General features: G+C 46.3%; 1 protein-coding gene across 1 annotated transcript; it reads left to right on the top strand.

Annotated features, from left to right (window-relative positions):
• The first annotated feature begins 3,235 nt into the window (after positions 1 to 3,235).
• On the top strand, positions 3,236 to 5,928 carry LOC123449565 (homeobox-leucine zipper protein HOX21-like). Its single transcript, XM_045126826.1, has 3 exons — positions 3,236 to 3,571; positions 3,714 to 4,114; positions 5,061 to 5,928. The coding sequence occupies exons 1-3, from the start codon at positions 3,358 to 3,360 to the stop codon at positions 5,439 to 5,441; spliced, it is 996 nt and encodes a 331-aa protein (XP_044982761.1). The 5' UTR covers positions 3,236 to 3,357; the 3' UTR covers positions 5,442 to 5,928.
• The last annotated feature ends 8,468 nt before the right edge of the window (positions 5,929 to 14,396 follow it).

Genomic DNA, 14,396 nt, shown 5'->3' with positions numbered 1-14,396 from the left:
GATGTGAGATACGGCACTCATTTGATCATCAAGTCGGAATGACGCATAGAATATCATGCAGTCATCATCAATGTAGTTCTCATGGTTTTTGCCAATTTGTCCAGCCGTTTTAGTGCGTATGGATCTTCGATGAGAGGTTCATGCGGTGACACCCAGAACCTCGCCCTCCACCTCCTTCCTCTCCGATTCTTTTCTTGCCGTCACCGCCATACGGCAACTCTATATGCATGGCCACCCTTGTGTGGTTGATAGGACGTTGTTTTTTCGTTTTGGATCGACGGATCTATCGTTCTTTGCCCTAGCGGTGCGGTGACTCGCCACCTATGGCATTCCTCGACATTTTTGGCGGTAAGTTCAAGAAGTGTGTTCATTGTAGATGTTGGTCGCAATACTGGTCTAGCACCGGGGGAGTTCGTCGTTAGGTTTGCGTTGCTACCACACATGGTTTGTTCGCGCGGTGAATAGCATGTCAGGAATGTCCGCATGAGCGGTTGTCCCCAAGGTACGCATGTCGTGGATGGTGTCAGAGATTTTGGTTTTGGTGTCCATGGCGTGTGCCGTTAGTTGGGAAGTGCGCAGTGATCGGGTGCTAGCATGACAATATGGACCTAGAGATCACTTGGCTTGGAGAGCAGACTCTCAAACTTTGGCAATCTATGTAGGTGAGTGTGGCCGCTAAATTGTGTGAGTATGTATATGGGTATCTAGTTTGTGATCGACATTGTCGAGACTGGGGATACGATGATGTTAGCTCGGAAAGCGGGGAGATGGGGTAGCATGCATGAGGAGATTTTGACTTGGTGTTTGCTCTGCAAGCATCATGTCTTGAGCTTCAGGCGAAAAATTTACGCCCGGCCTTCTTTAGCTACAGTTGGCAATGATAATGTTTATGTGTCATTCCTTGGTGAAAGCACTGCCTAGAGATTCTTCTACAGGGTGAAAATGGTGATGGTGACGCTTGTGCACGATATCCTTCCTTGAGGTGTCATTTTGCATAACCTTTCTTGTTGTCCGAATGTTGCTGAAATTTTAATCGATGTTGATCTATGTTGTTGCATGTGTGTCAGTGATAACCAAATCGAAATAAGCAAATATGCGGGGTTGCATTTTCTGCCTCGTTTCCATGTCATTCACAGCCGTCCTCTGCTCATCGGAGAGAACGGTTGCCCTTGCTTCCTATCATGTTTCATCGATGTTCACTATGACGAACTTGTATGCTTACCTTTGTTGAAGGCATTGTCTACTTTTTATTGTATTGCCCTTCACTTATTGGTCACAACAACGACGAACATGATGTTTGAAACGAGAATATATAAGGGATGGGTGAAGAATTAGTTATTTACAATCAAAAAATCAATCTCATCCGCCATAATTTATGGGGATAGTTGCGATCTACTTCCACTGTAAAAAATATAAAATGTTTTAAAGACTCGATTTGGTGTACATATAGACAATGAACGATCGGTTGTGATCCGCTTAGGTGCAATTACTATGATCTAGGAGCTCCGACATGTTTAGGTAGAGTGATGAAGATCAATTGTCTGTGATTTGTTCAGGCCAGATATTTTTTGCTTTGGAAATTTCTAGCATGCACGTTTCTGTTTATATGGTAATTTTGCTTTAGTATATACTCCCTCCGTCCTAAGATAACTATCTTAAGCTTAGTATAATTTTGTATTAGAGCTAGTACAAAGTCAAGACAGTTATTTTGGGACGGAGGGAGTAAGAGATAATTTCGGTATGTACATCCTCAATAACCCAACTAGTTATCCATGTCATGTTCTTATAGAGGCCGAGCATACTTGTATCTGACTTCACATTAACATATGGATCTTTGTAAAAAAAACAGTTAAAAGGGGAAAGAAAGGACACAAAAGGGTTTGAAAAGTCACTAGCAAGAAATGTGTAGGTCGATGCTAGCTAGCACATGGAGAAAAATAAAGGCGATGTAGAAGCTACTATCCTACTCAGCCTGAGGCACAACTTTTGGGAAGCATGGTCCTTTGTGGTACACTTTCGCTGGCAAGCCATTTTAGCTAGGCAATGTGCATGCCAACGTTGTCTGCTGGTAATTTTTAAAACGAAGAATGGCGCCACTTCAAGTTAGAGCAGTTGATTGTGTATTTTTACCGGTGTGCACAGGGCCCACTTACTAACCCCGCGCCACTTCAAGTTAGGGCAGTTGATTGTGTATTTTTACCGGTGTGCACAGGGCCCACTTACTAACCCCGCGCCACTTCAAGTTAGAGCAGTTGATTGTGTATTTTTACCGGTGTGCACAGGGCCCACTTACTAACCCCCAGCGTGATGGTAATTTCCAATTTATGCTTCTTTGTCACAGGGCATATCTGCAAAAAGGTATGTGTTTCAGCAAAATGTTACTGAATCCTTAGTGTAAGTTAAAAATTGGGTGAACTTAGAATAAGGATGACCGAATGTCGATCAGAAGACCTACTAAGGTGCTGGAATTTAATAAAATTAAGAAAAATTACACTGCTCTCTCATATCCACAAAGTTGTGCTAGAGCAGCATCAAATAATTTGGATCAAAGAGAGTAGTAAGTTCATAGGATTGTAAAAGGGAAATCTCCATTAGGCTTCCACCGTTTTTTCATCCAAGCAGTACTTTTTTTTCATCCTAGCAATACTAGCTCGTACAACATTCACAGCTGGACCCCTCAAACCCGCCTCAAGGGCCTGGTCAGCCCATTCGGTCACTGACCGGTCACAAAAAGTCGATTCAACCGGACCCCTCATATCCATTTTAAATGTCCGGACTGACCGGCACCCCTCATATCCATCTCAAATATGGGAACGATATGAGGGCACGCGGACGTGTCCGGGCATGCCCGGTTAGTCCATTACGTAGGACGCGGCCCCATCCCGGACCACATTTATTTTTCTTTATTCATTTTTTTTCTTTCTCTTTCTTCTTCACGAATCACGTGCAAATGACCGGATATATGAGAAAAAAATATAAAAGGTACGTCTGCACAAATGAAAAAATAAAGGTTCAAAACGGACACGTCCGGTCAGAGACCGGGCGCAGACGTTTGAGGTACCCGATTTGCATGTTTCAGATGTAGATGGTGTGAGAGCTATAGCTCCTCAAATATCTGTTTGACTCTTCAAAGCAGGATTTTATTTTGGGAAATCATATGGTAGTAGTACATCCTTTTTTTCTTCCTATTTTTATTTATTCTTGATAAGCAACCACCATGCACCTTGTTATATTTCCTTTTCCTCATCACATCTCTCCCCCTCTCATCAGTTCCTCTCTCTCACACACACACACAGCTCTCTCCCTCCTCTCTCAAATACTCCCCATGCCCCTCGCCGTCCTCCTTTGAAGAAGCCAATGGCCAGCAATGGCATGGCGTCCTCCCCCTCCGCCTTCTTCCCTCCCAATTTCCTCCTCCACATGCAGCAAGCGCCGCCGCCGCATGACCCCCAAGAACACCACCAGCACCACCACCACCACCACCATGAGCACCACCTGCCTCCTCCCCACCCCCAGCACAACCCCTTCCTCCCCTCCCCCCAATGCCCCTCCCTCCAGGACTTCCGTGGCGGTAGGCACATCCATAACTTCATGCCCCGTCAGTTAATTCGCCACCCTCGCACGGATCGCGCACAGGCGCAATGCGCCGGTGACCGGAGCCGATCCAGGCCGTCTTTGCTAACATGGTGTGCGTGTACGTACGTGTGCTGCAGGTCTGTCGCCAATGCTGGGGAAGCGCCCGGCGATGTACGGTGGCGGCGACGGGGGCTGCGACGAGGTGACCGGCGGCGGCGGCGGCGCGAACGAGGAGGAGACCTCGGACGACGGGTCGCAGCTGGGCGGCGAGAAGAAGCGGCGGCTGAACGTGGAGCAGGTGCGCACGCTGGAGAAGAACTTCGAGGTGGCCAACAAGCTGGAGCCGGAGCGCAAGATGCAGCTGGCGCGCGCGCTGGGTCTACAGCCCCGGCAGGTTGCCATCTGGTTCCAGAACCGCCGCGCCCGCTGGAAGACAAAGCAGCTGGAGAAGGACTACGACGTGCTCAAGCGCCAGTTCGACGCCGTCAAGGCCGAGAACGACGCCCTCCTCTCCCACAACAAGAAGCTCCAGTCCGAGGTACGTACCTACTACCACTAGACTAGAGCACAATGCAAACTAGTGTAACTCCCGCAAGTAATTCAGTCCGGCCGGCAATGGCATGCGTGCATCTGGCCGTCGCCGGCGGCCGGCCGGCCAAGGCCAAGGTAGTAGCAGTAAAACGCCGGTGGCCTAGATCTGCGGCGCCCGGCCCGGCGTTCGGTTGCGCTTTCTCGGGGCTGGCTCCCCGGCTCAATGATTGGTTGGTGATGTCCGGCCCGGATCCATGTGGGTTTCAGCGCTTGCAGAAAGGTTGTTGGAACCGGCGCCCATCCCCATGCCCACGCGCTGCTGCTGCTGCTGCTGCTGCCTTTCCATCCGCGTATACACACACACACGCACCTACGCAGGGACCTGCGAATTCGTCATGGTTGAGCTGAGCAGGTACAGTGGCTTTTTGGAAAGGCTCAGCAGAATATGGCAGCGTCCGCAGATAGATGCTCGTGGATCGTGCCCATGCTGGTGCTGCGCCGAGTCGCTGTTTGTTTCTTTGAGCGAGCAGCAAGGTCAATGGCTTCATCATCATCATCACCATCATCCCGGTCGTGGTATCTCGTCTCATCTCATCTCATCTCATCTCTGTGACTGCCATGGTCGCACAGACGTACTACATGTGCGCCTTTTCACCGCGATCAGATTTGCAATTATGTGTGGGCCGACCCGGAAACACCATTAGTACCCGTATGATTAGGTGAGCGCGCATGTGCTACTCAGCAAGTGTAGGTTGCTTTCTCCTTGTTACTTACTAGTAGTAGGCAGTAGCACAAGAGACCAAACCATAATACGTATTCATCAAGAAGAAACAGATGCGAAAGTCTGGTAATCTGCCATGTATCCATTGCGTGCTGGTACTAGTTAAACTACCAAGATCGATTCGGTTGTTGAATGCTGATGTGTACGTGCTGTTGCATGGCGATCAATGCAGATACTGGGACTGAAGGGCTGCAGGGAGGCGGCGTCGGAGCTGATCAACCTCAACAAGGAGACGGAGGCGTCCTGTAGCAACCGCAGCGAGAACAGCTCCGAGATCAACCTCGACATCTCGCGCACGCCGCCGTCCGACGGCCCCATGGACGCTCCGCCGTCGCACCAGCAAGGCGGCGGCGGCGGCGGGGGCATGATCCCCTTCTACCCCTCCGTGGCGCGCCCCGCCGGCGTCGACATCGACCATCTCCTGCACGCCTCCGTCCCCAAGATGGAGCACCACCACGGCGCCCCTGACACGGCCAGCTTCGGCAACCTGCTCTGCGGCGTCGACGAGCCGCCGCCCTTCTGGCCGTGGGCGGATCACCAGCAATTCAACTGATGGTTCGATCGGCACGACGATATATATCTTGTTGCAGTCAGTCACGTCTGCTTTGCTCGCACGATCAGCAATGAGCGTGCATAAATATTCGATGCGTTTGGATTCTTGATGAGGACGTACGTACGTACGGTGGAGACGGTTGTACATGCATGTTTGATGGGAGGCAAGTTCAGTTCATCCATGAGAAGCCCAAGATGGCGATGCGATTTGAGTCATGGATCGATGGAGAGTTGATGATGAATAGTGGGGGCACGTGTGTAGGGGAATAAGTCCGGTGTGTGTGAAGCGTGTGTAGGTAGATTTTGGAGTTTGAATAGTATCTTTGCTATTATTATTTTTCTTGTCCTTTTTTTCCTCTCCCTTTTTTGTTCCCATACATAAATTTGTGAATTGTGAGGCGGTGTTGATCCGTCGTTGTATAGGTTAATGGTGCATTTGGTGCTTGTTCCCCCTATTTTATATACTATGGATTATTTCAAGACTATGACATACTTAGCGTTATTGCATCAGTTGCTGTTAACATATTAATTTTATGTACCCATTTCATCCATATTAATCTTCACTGACGTAGTACAAATTTACGATCAAAGGGAGTAGTAAAAAATTAAAATTGCTGGCCACTGTCCATTTTTCGGAACTTTATGTGAGAATAACATCAGTACTGTAACTTTTTCAGGGACTATATATCAAGGACACAAGTGATCAAAATTTTCAGAAATTTCAGTCACTTTGTGCCCCACCAATAAAGTACAGTTGCGTGAGTGTAGCTCACACGGTTAGATTTCTTGTGGTGGAAGCAACTAATCAGGTTTCAAGTCCTACATATAACATTGATGCTCGCATTTATTTTTTTAGATTTATTTCAAACTTTTTGCTCATTTGATGGGAGGTGATGTTCTCATCAATTACATGACACTTGTGATAACTTTCTCAATCTCAAGATGTAGGGTGTGCGTTTCAACATAAAGTACTGTTGCACACAAAAATGGAAAGTGCATTTTCTTTTTACAAAAGTGAAAACATTAGACAAAAACAAAACTAGGCGTTTAGAACTTCAAGAAATCGACCGTAACGCAATTCAACACAAGTGCAATTCCATTTCTTGCAAGGCAAATGTTCTTCACTTTTCCTAATTAATGAGATGAGGCAAACGTTTTGCCTCTGTCTCAAAAAACATACATATCACTGTACTTGGATGAATACATGCAAGGATCATGGATCTACCCCTTTTAGAGGGAGTGGCTAGTTTGCACTGTTACGCTAAGCAGCGACGCTGATCCGGGCATTAAATTAACTTTCTCCCCTACTGGTACAGTGCAACGCAGTTAAGGGCATTGAAAAAGAAACAGGAGAGCGTGGGCTTGGCCATGGTGCACCAGCAACATTTGGACAGTTATATATGTCCTGCCGGGGCCCTTTTTTCCTTTTTCAAGCTGTCGCACGCTGCATGTCGAGCTCACGAACAATCCAACTTTTGCGGCATACCAGTCAATTTAATTGGTCTCGCAGATGAACCCCAAGAGAATGAATTCAGATGCACGCAGATGACCTCAGGTCCTGAATATAATTCAGACGTTTTGGCAGTTTAGAAACGGAGGGTGTACGTACGTTACGTATCATCTGAATTCTCACACATGAAAGGCTTCCAGGCATATGATTTCACGTGAATCCCGGCGTACGAGTGGCGCTCCGTATATGATGGATGGGAGGTAAGAACATGATAATGCATATGGATTTTGTGTAGTGGTGGTGCGTACGTATGGTGTGTACGTAGTAGCTGGTTAAATAGTGGATTGGAATATTCAGCCGTGGCTACAGGGATGTTTTCCCGTTTCTACCTCGAGGATCCGCGTGGATGGGCTTCACTCGGCATGCATCGCTGGCAGCTACAGTTGACCGAGCCCGGCGTGTTGCTCGTCTGCCTGTCTGAAAATGATTGGCGATGGCGAGGTGCATGGCATTGGCATGGGAACAGGGGCACGTACCCAATCAATGCCAGTGTAGTCTGTAGTGTAGTACTAGTAACTTCAGAGGACGGAGAAAGTATCTCCCTGCGTCAGACAGGCAAATGGCTCGGCTGCCATAGCAGTTGAGAAGAATCAGCCGCAGATGCAAATCTTAATTATTTGCTGGAGACGGAGTGTGGTATAGAAAAAGAGTTAGCGAGAGGGGTGGGAGGAATGCAAGTGCATGTGTATGCGTGCATTGGCAAGGGGCGGGCGGGTCACGTCGTGGCCAGCTCTACGCATCCTCATGGACGGACGGGGAGCAACAACCCCTTGTGGGTTGATCAGCGGTGGCGGGTCCGGGCGGGGGTGCACACAGTGACCGATCCCATGCAGAAAAAACCAAAGGACCGTGGCCGGCCCCCGTACCCCTCTGCCCCGCGGTACGTTGCCGCAGGGAGACCACGGACCCTTGTTCTCGACGTCACCGGCCCAACCACATGCATGCATGCCCCGTCTCCCGCCATCGCCATGCACATTCCGGCCGCCGTGGATTCCACGTTATATACTTCCTCCGTTCCTAAATATAAGTCTTTGTAGAGATTTCACTAGTGGACTACATACGGATGTATATAGACATATTTTAGAGTGTACATTCAATCATTTTGCTCCGTATGTAGACACATAGTGAAATCGCTTAAAAGACTTATATTTAGGAACGGAGGGAGTAGATGCATTGCATGCATACATCAGTCGGTATATATATACATTCACGGCGCTCCCACTAGTGGAAATCGGGCCTTTGGCCTGGACCCTTTAGTCCCGGCCTGCCTCTGGGCCGGGAGTAAAGGCCCGGCCACGTCGCCCCAATTCTCAATGCCTCCCTCGAGGCTTCAGTCCCGGCCCGTAAGGAGCCTTTAGTCCCGGTTCGTGTCCCAAACCGGGACTAAAGGGCTACGCGGTGGGCAGCCTGCATGTGCGCCACCTTTAGTCCCGGTTTGTGTCTCAAACCGGGACTAAAGTCATCTGCCTATATATAGCACAACCCCCCTCTCCCCTCTTCCTTGCATTTTTCTTGGATGGAGGATTGTGGGTGGGTGCTTGCTCTCCATTTTTTTATGCACTAGAGGTGTTTGTTGAAATGTGTGTTAGAGCGATGCCGTTTCACTTCACCGAACACAACTACGATATGAGATGCCTGAGCCACGCTTAAACCTCTTCCTCTTTATTTCTACTTATTCTAAAAGGTTAGCAACTATATTTCCTCGTTTAGACCGTGTGGTACTAATTTTTAGGATCGTGATTGTATTTGATATACTGTCGTATAACACGGATGAGCCATCCATGGATGTATGGTGATCGACGCACAACCGCTTACAGAGAAGGCGTGCATTCTTTTTGAGATGCAGCCGATGCGAACAAGCATGGTGGTGGCTATATGTTTTGTCCATGTGTTGAATGTCGGAATGAGAAGGATTACACTTCCTCAAGAGTCATTCAGAGCCACCTGCTTCGGTCCGGTTTTATGTCGGGCTATAATGTTTGGACCAAGCACGGAGAAAGAGGGGTTATGATGGAAGACGATGATGAAGAAGAAGAGAACGATGATGACAACTACCGATCTATGTTCCCTGAGTATGCTGATACCGCAATGGAAGACAGTGAAGAAGAAGATCAGGATGAAGAACGGGAACCAGATGAGCCCGTTGATGATCTTGGCCGGGTCATTTCTGATGCACGGCGAGGTTGCGACACAGAAAAGGAGAGGTTGCAGTTCGAGCAGATGTTACAGGACCACAACAAATTGTTGTACCCAACTTGTGAAGATGGCCAGAAGAAGCTGGGTAGCACACTGGAATTGCTGAAGTGGAAGGCAGAGACCGGTGTGACTGACTCGTCATTTGAAAAGTTGCTGGTACTGATGAAGAAGATGCTTCCAAGAAAGAACGAATTGCCCGCCAGCACGTACGAAGCAAAGAAGCTTGTCTGCCCTCTAGGATTAGACATGCAGAAGATACATGCATGCCCTAATGACTACATCCTCTACCGCGGTGAGAAGTACGAGAATATAGATAAATGCCCGGTATGCACTGCATTGCGGTATAATATCAGAAAAGATGACCCTGGTGATATTGAGGGCGAGCCACCCAGGAAAAGGGTTCCTGCCAAGGTGATGTGGTATGCTCCTATAATACCACGGTTGAAACGTCTGTTCAGAAATAAAGATCATGCGAAGTTGTTGCGATGGCACATGGAAGATCGTATGAAAGACGATAAGTTGAGGCACACCGCTGATGGTCGGCAGTGGAGAAAAACCGAGAGAGAGTTCCCGAGATTTGCAGCTGACGCAAGGAACTTATGGTTAGGTCTGAGTACAGATGGCATGAATCCTTTTGGGGAGCAGAGTTGCAGTCACAGCACCTGGCCCGTTACTCTATTTATCTACAACCTTCCTCCTTGGTTGTGCATGAAGCGGAAGTTCATTATGATGCCAGTGCTTATACAAGGTCCAAAGCAACCCGGCAACGATATTGATGTGTACCTAAGGCCATTAGTTGATGAACTTTTACAGCTGTGGGCCGAACCAGGTGTACGTGTGTGGGACGAGCACAAACAAGAGGAATTTGACCTTCGAGCGTTGCTTTTCGTAACCATCAATGATTGGCCTGCTCTTAGTAACATTTCAGGACAGTCAAACAAGGGATACAATGCATACACGCACTGTTTGGATCAGACAGAAAGTATATATCTCGACAACTGTAGGAAGAATGTGTATCCGTACGATCGTCGTTTTCTTCCGCCCAAGCATCCCTTAAAGAAAAAAGGAAAGCATTTCAATGGCAAGGCAGAACCCCGGGGGAAGCCTGTCATCCGTACTGGTGCTGAAGTATTTGATATGGTCAAAGATTTAAAAGTAATCTTTGGAAAGGGTCCTGGCAGCCAACCTGTTCCTAACGGCCGTGATAAGCGCGTACCCATGTGGAAGAAAAAATCTATATTTTGGGAGCTACCCTACTGGGAAGTCCATGAGGTCCGCTCGGCAATCGACATGATGCACCTGACGAAGAATCTCTGCGTGAATATTCTAGGCTTCCTGGGCTTGTATGGGAAGTCAAAAGATACACCGGAAGCACGGGAGGACCAGGAATGTCATAAAGGAAGAAATGGCATACATCCAGGGCAGTTTCAAGGGCGTGCGAGCTACGCTCTTACTAAAGAAGAGAAGGAAATCTTCTTTGAAGTCCTTTTCAGTATCAAGGTCCCGACTGGCTTCTCGTCGAATATAAAGGGAATCGTAAATATGAAAGACAAAAAATTCCAAAACCTAAAGTCTCATGACTGCCACGTGCTTATGACGCAATTGCTTCCGGTTGCATTGAGGGAATTCTACCGGAAAATGTTCGCCTGGCAATTGCGAAGGTATGTGCATTCCTCAATGCAATTTCTCAGAAGGTAATCGATCGAGAAAGTCTATCAGGGTTACAGATTGATGTGGTCCAATGTCTGGTCAGCTTTGGGTTGTTGTTCCCGCCATCCTTCTTCAATATAAGGACACACCTCCTAGTTCACCTAGTCGAAGAGATTAGAATTCTCGGTCCTGTGTTTCTACACAATATGTTCCCCTTCGAGAGGTTCATGGGAGTCTTAAAGAAATATGTTCGTAACCGTGCTAGGCCAGAAGGAAGCATCTCCAAGGGCTATGGAATAGAGGAGGTCATTGAGTTTTGTGTGGACTTTCTTCCTGACCTTAAGCCGATTGGTGTTCCTGAATCTCGGTATGAGGGTAGGCTGACAGGAAAAGGCACACTAGGAAGGAAAGCAAAAGTATGTATGGACGGGCATTCTTTCTCTCAAGCACACTACACAGTTCTACACAACTCCACCGTGGTGGCTCCGTATATCGTGAGACACAAGAATATTCTACGCTCCGAAAACCCGGGGAAGGCTGACTCTTGGATTAAAGGGGAACACGAGAAGACTTTCGGAAGTTGGTTGCAGACACATCTCATGAATGACGACACCGTTGGAGATCAGCTGTACTGTTTGGCCAGGCCACCATCTTCGACTATATGTACTTTCCAAGGGTATGAGATAAATGGGAATACATTTTACACGGTTGCCCAACATAAAAAGAGCACCAACCAAAATAGTGGTGTCCGCTTTGATGCAACAGACGAGAATGAGCACTGTTTGGAAACATATTACGGGTACATAGAGGAGATATGGGAACTTGACTATGGACCTACTTTAAAGATCCCTTTATTTCGGTGCAAATGGGTGAAGCTGACAGGAGGCGGGGTAGTTGTAGACCAAAAGTACGGCATGACAACAGTGGATCTCAACAATCTTGCGTACATGGACGCCCCATTTTGTCCTAGCCAATGATGTCGCTCAGGTTTTCTATGTGAAAGACATGTCTACATTAACGAGAAAAAGAAATCAGCAAAAGAAGATATCGTCCGATGAGCCAAAACGCCACATAGTTCTTTCAGGGAAAAGAAACATCGTGGGAGTAGATGACAAGACAGACATGTCAGAAGATTATAATAAGTTTCATGAAATTCCGCCCTTCAAAGTGAAAGCTGACCCAAGCATCCTACTGAATGATGAAGATTCTCCATGGCTACGACCCAGAAGAAAACAGAAATAATAGATAGGAATATTGGTGCAATAATATAATAATGTATTAAACCTTTTATGTAATGCATGTATGGAATGTACTAAATTTCAAACACTTTTCATTTTCATAGTATCCATGTAAGAGATGAGTTCTCGTTCGAAACCCTGATACTTCGAGAGAGATTGTCCGTTTTGTACACGAAGTGCATCCAGTTTTTGTCGTAGCCCTCTCAACTTTTTAACACATGCTATGTGAGTGAAATGATGATAGCATGCCAACTTTCAACATTTTCAGAGTTCATTTGTAGTGCTTTTCAATTTCAGGGTCAACTAGCTCAAAAAAAATAAGTAAATGCACGAAATATACCAAATGAAGTCAGAAATTGTTGAAATTTTGTGATGTGCCTTTGAATGGTGCATTTTGAACACACAAAAAGTATGGAGTTCAAATAAGTTCAAAAAAATGAAATCCCTTTGTAAGAGATGAGTTCTCGTTCGAAACCCTCATACTTCGAGAGAGATTGTCCGTTTTGTACACGAAGTGCATCCAGTTTTTGTCGTAGCCCTCTCAACTTTTTAACACATGCTATGTGGGTGAAATGATGATAGCATGCCAACTTTCAACATTTTCAGAGTTCATTTGTAGTGCTTTTCAATTTCAGGGTCAACTAGCTCAAAAAAAATAAGTAACTGCACGAAATATACCAAATGAAGTCAGAATTCGTTGAAATTTTGTGATGTGCCTTTGAATGGTGAATTTTGCACACACAAAAAGTATGGAGTTCAAATAAGTTCAAAAAAATGAAATCCCTTTGTAAGAGATGAGTTCTCGTTCGAAACCCTGATACTTCGAGAGAGATTGTCCGTTTTGTACACGAAGTGCATCCAGTTTTTGTCGTAGCCCTCTCAACTTTTTAACACATGCTATGTGGGTGAAATGATGATAGCATGCCAACTTTCAACATTTTCAGAGTTCATTTGTAGTGCTTTTCAATTTCAGGGTCAACTAGCTCAAAAAACCATTGCAGAACATATGACCAAATTAATACAAGTCCATCATCACATTAAATCCAAAGAACAGTAGTGATCAAATGTTATTATTGCAAAAAATAAATACATAAAGTTCTCTCATAAAACAACATACAACTATGTAAAACATTTAAATGCAACAACAAACGCGATCAAAATCGCAACTAAGGTAACAATTAAACCAACAGCATAATGATACCAAGCCTCTTTATCAATGGCATATTTTCTAATATTCCTAATCTTCAAGCGCATTTCATCCATATTCAAGCGCATTGCATCCATCTTCAACCACATCGCATCGATCTTCATCTTGCGATCATCGATGACATCGGCGACATGCAACTCCAGTTCCATATTCTTATCCTCAATTATTTTCAATTTTTTCTTCAAGTATTTGTTTTCTTTTTCAACCAAATTTAACTTCTCGACAAGAATTTTTATGTGGGTTGGAATTTCCGGTTCACATACCTCCTAGATTAAAAAAATATATGTCACGTTGGTCGTCCTAATTGTCATAAACACTAAATAAAACAAATAGTTATAAAAGATAATATATACCACATTCGAATCATAGACAGGACGAGGGCCGACGGAGGCGGATACCAAAACCATCGCACTATATAATAACAAAAAATAATGAAAGTGAGTAATTTATACAAGTATGTATCTAAATCATACAAGTAAGATTTTTTTTCTTTTAAAAAATAAGATAAGAACAAGAGGCTCACCACGGTGGTGCTCGCGACGAGATCGGCACGGGGTGATCGACAATGGTGAGGACGGGCACGGGACGACACCCTACGCATGTGCAGACTCTAAGAAGTTAATTTGAGCATTTGAAATGAGCTACACTAGCAGTGACAAATGAAAGGATGAAGTAGCTAACCTTTTAAAACACTTGTGCAGTTGGTGCACGGCCAAACCTAGACAAATATTAAGAAAAATGAAGCTTGGAGGTCGAGCTTGGAGAGGAGAAAGCTTAAGTAGAGTGGCTCGGGCATTTCATCGAACACGTCATGTGCATGAACTAGAGTGGCAAGAGCATGGCATGGTCACACTTCAACAACCAAAAAATAGGGGATATGGTGGGCAGGGGCGAGGGTTTATATAGGCAACACTTTAGTCCCGGTTCGTTCCACGCCCCGGGACTAAAGGCCCCTGCTTCTCGCCTTCTGGTCTGCCGAAAAAGGGCCTTTAGTCCCGGGTCGTGGCTCCACCCGGGACTAAAGGGGTGTCTTTAGTCCCGGATCGAGCCACGCCCCGGGACTAAAGGCCCTTTTTCGGCAGACCAGATGGCGGGAAGCAGGGGCCTTTAGTCCCGGGGCGTGGCTCCACCCGGGACTAAAGGGGTCTTTAGTCC

The sequence above is a fragment of the Hordeum vulgare genome, chromosome 4H (assembly GCF_904849725.1).
Source record: "Hordeum vulgare subsp. vulgare chromosome 4H, MorexV3_pseudomolecules_assembly, whole genome shotgun sequence".
NCBI lineage: Eukaryota > Viridiplantae > Streptophyta > Magnoliopsida > Poales > Poaceae > Hordeum > Hordeum vulgare.
The sequence above is the reverse complement of the archived record's forward strand: the minus strand, read 5'-3'. Positions and strand labels throughout refer to the sequence as shown.

Bases quoted from the DNA above. Each gene is read 5' to 3' on its own strand.
- LOC123449565 (XM_045126826.1), top strand. From the start codon at position 3,358: ATGGCCAGCAATGGCATGGCGTCCTCCCCCTCCGCCTTCTTCCCTCCC. The intron at 3,572-3,713 runs GTAGGCACATCC...CGTGTGCTGCAG, and splicing joins CCTCCAGGACTTCCGTGGCG to GTCTGTCGCCAATGCTGGGG. The intron at 4,115-5,060 runs GTACGTACCTAC...CGATCAATGCAG, and splicing joins ACAAGAAGCTCCAGTCCGAG to ATACTGGGACTGAAGGGCTG.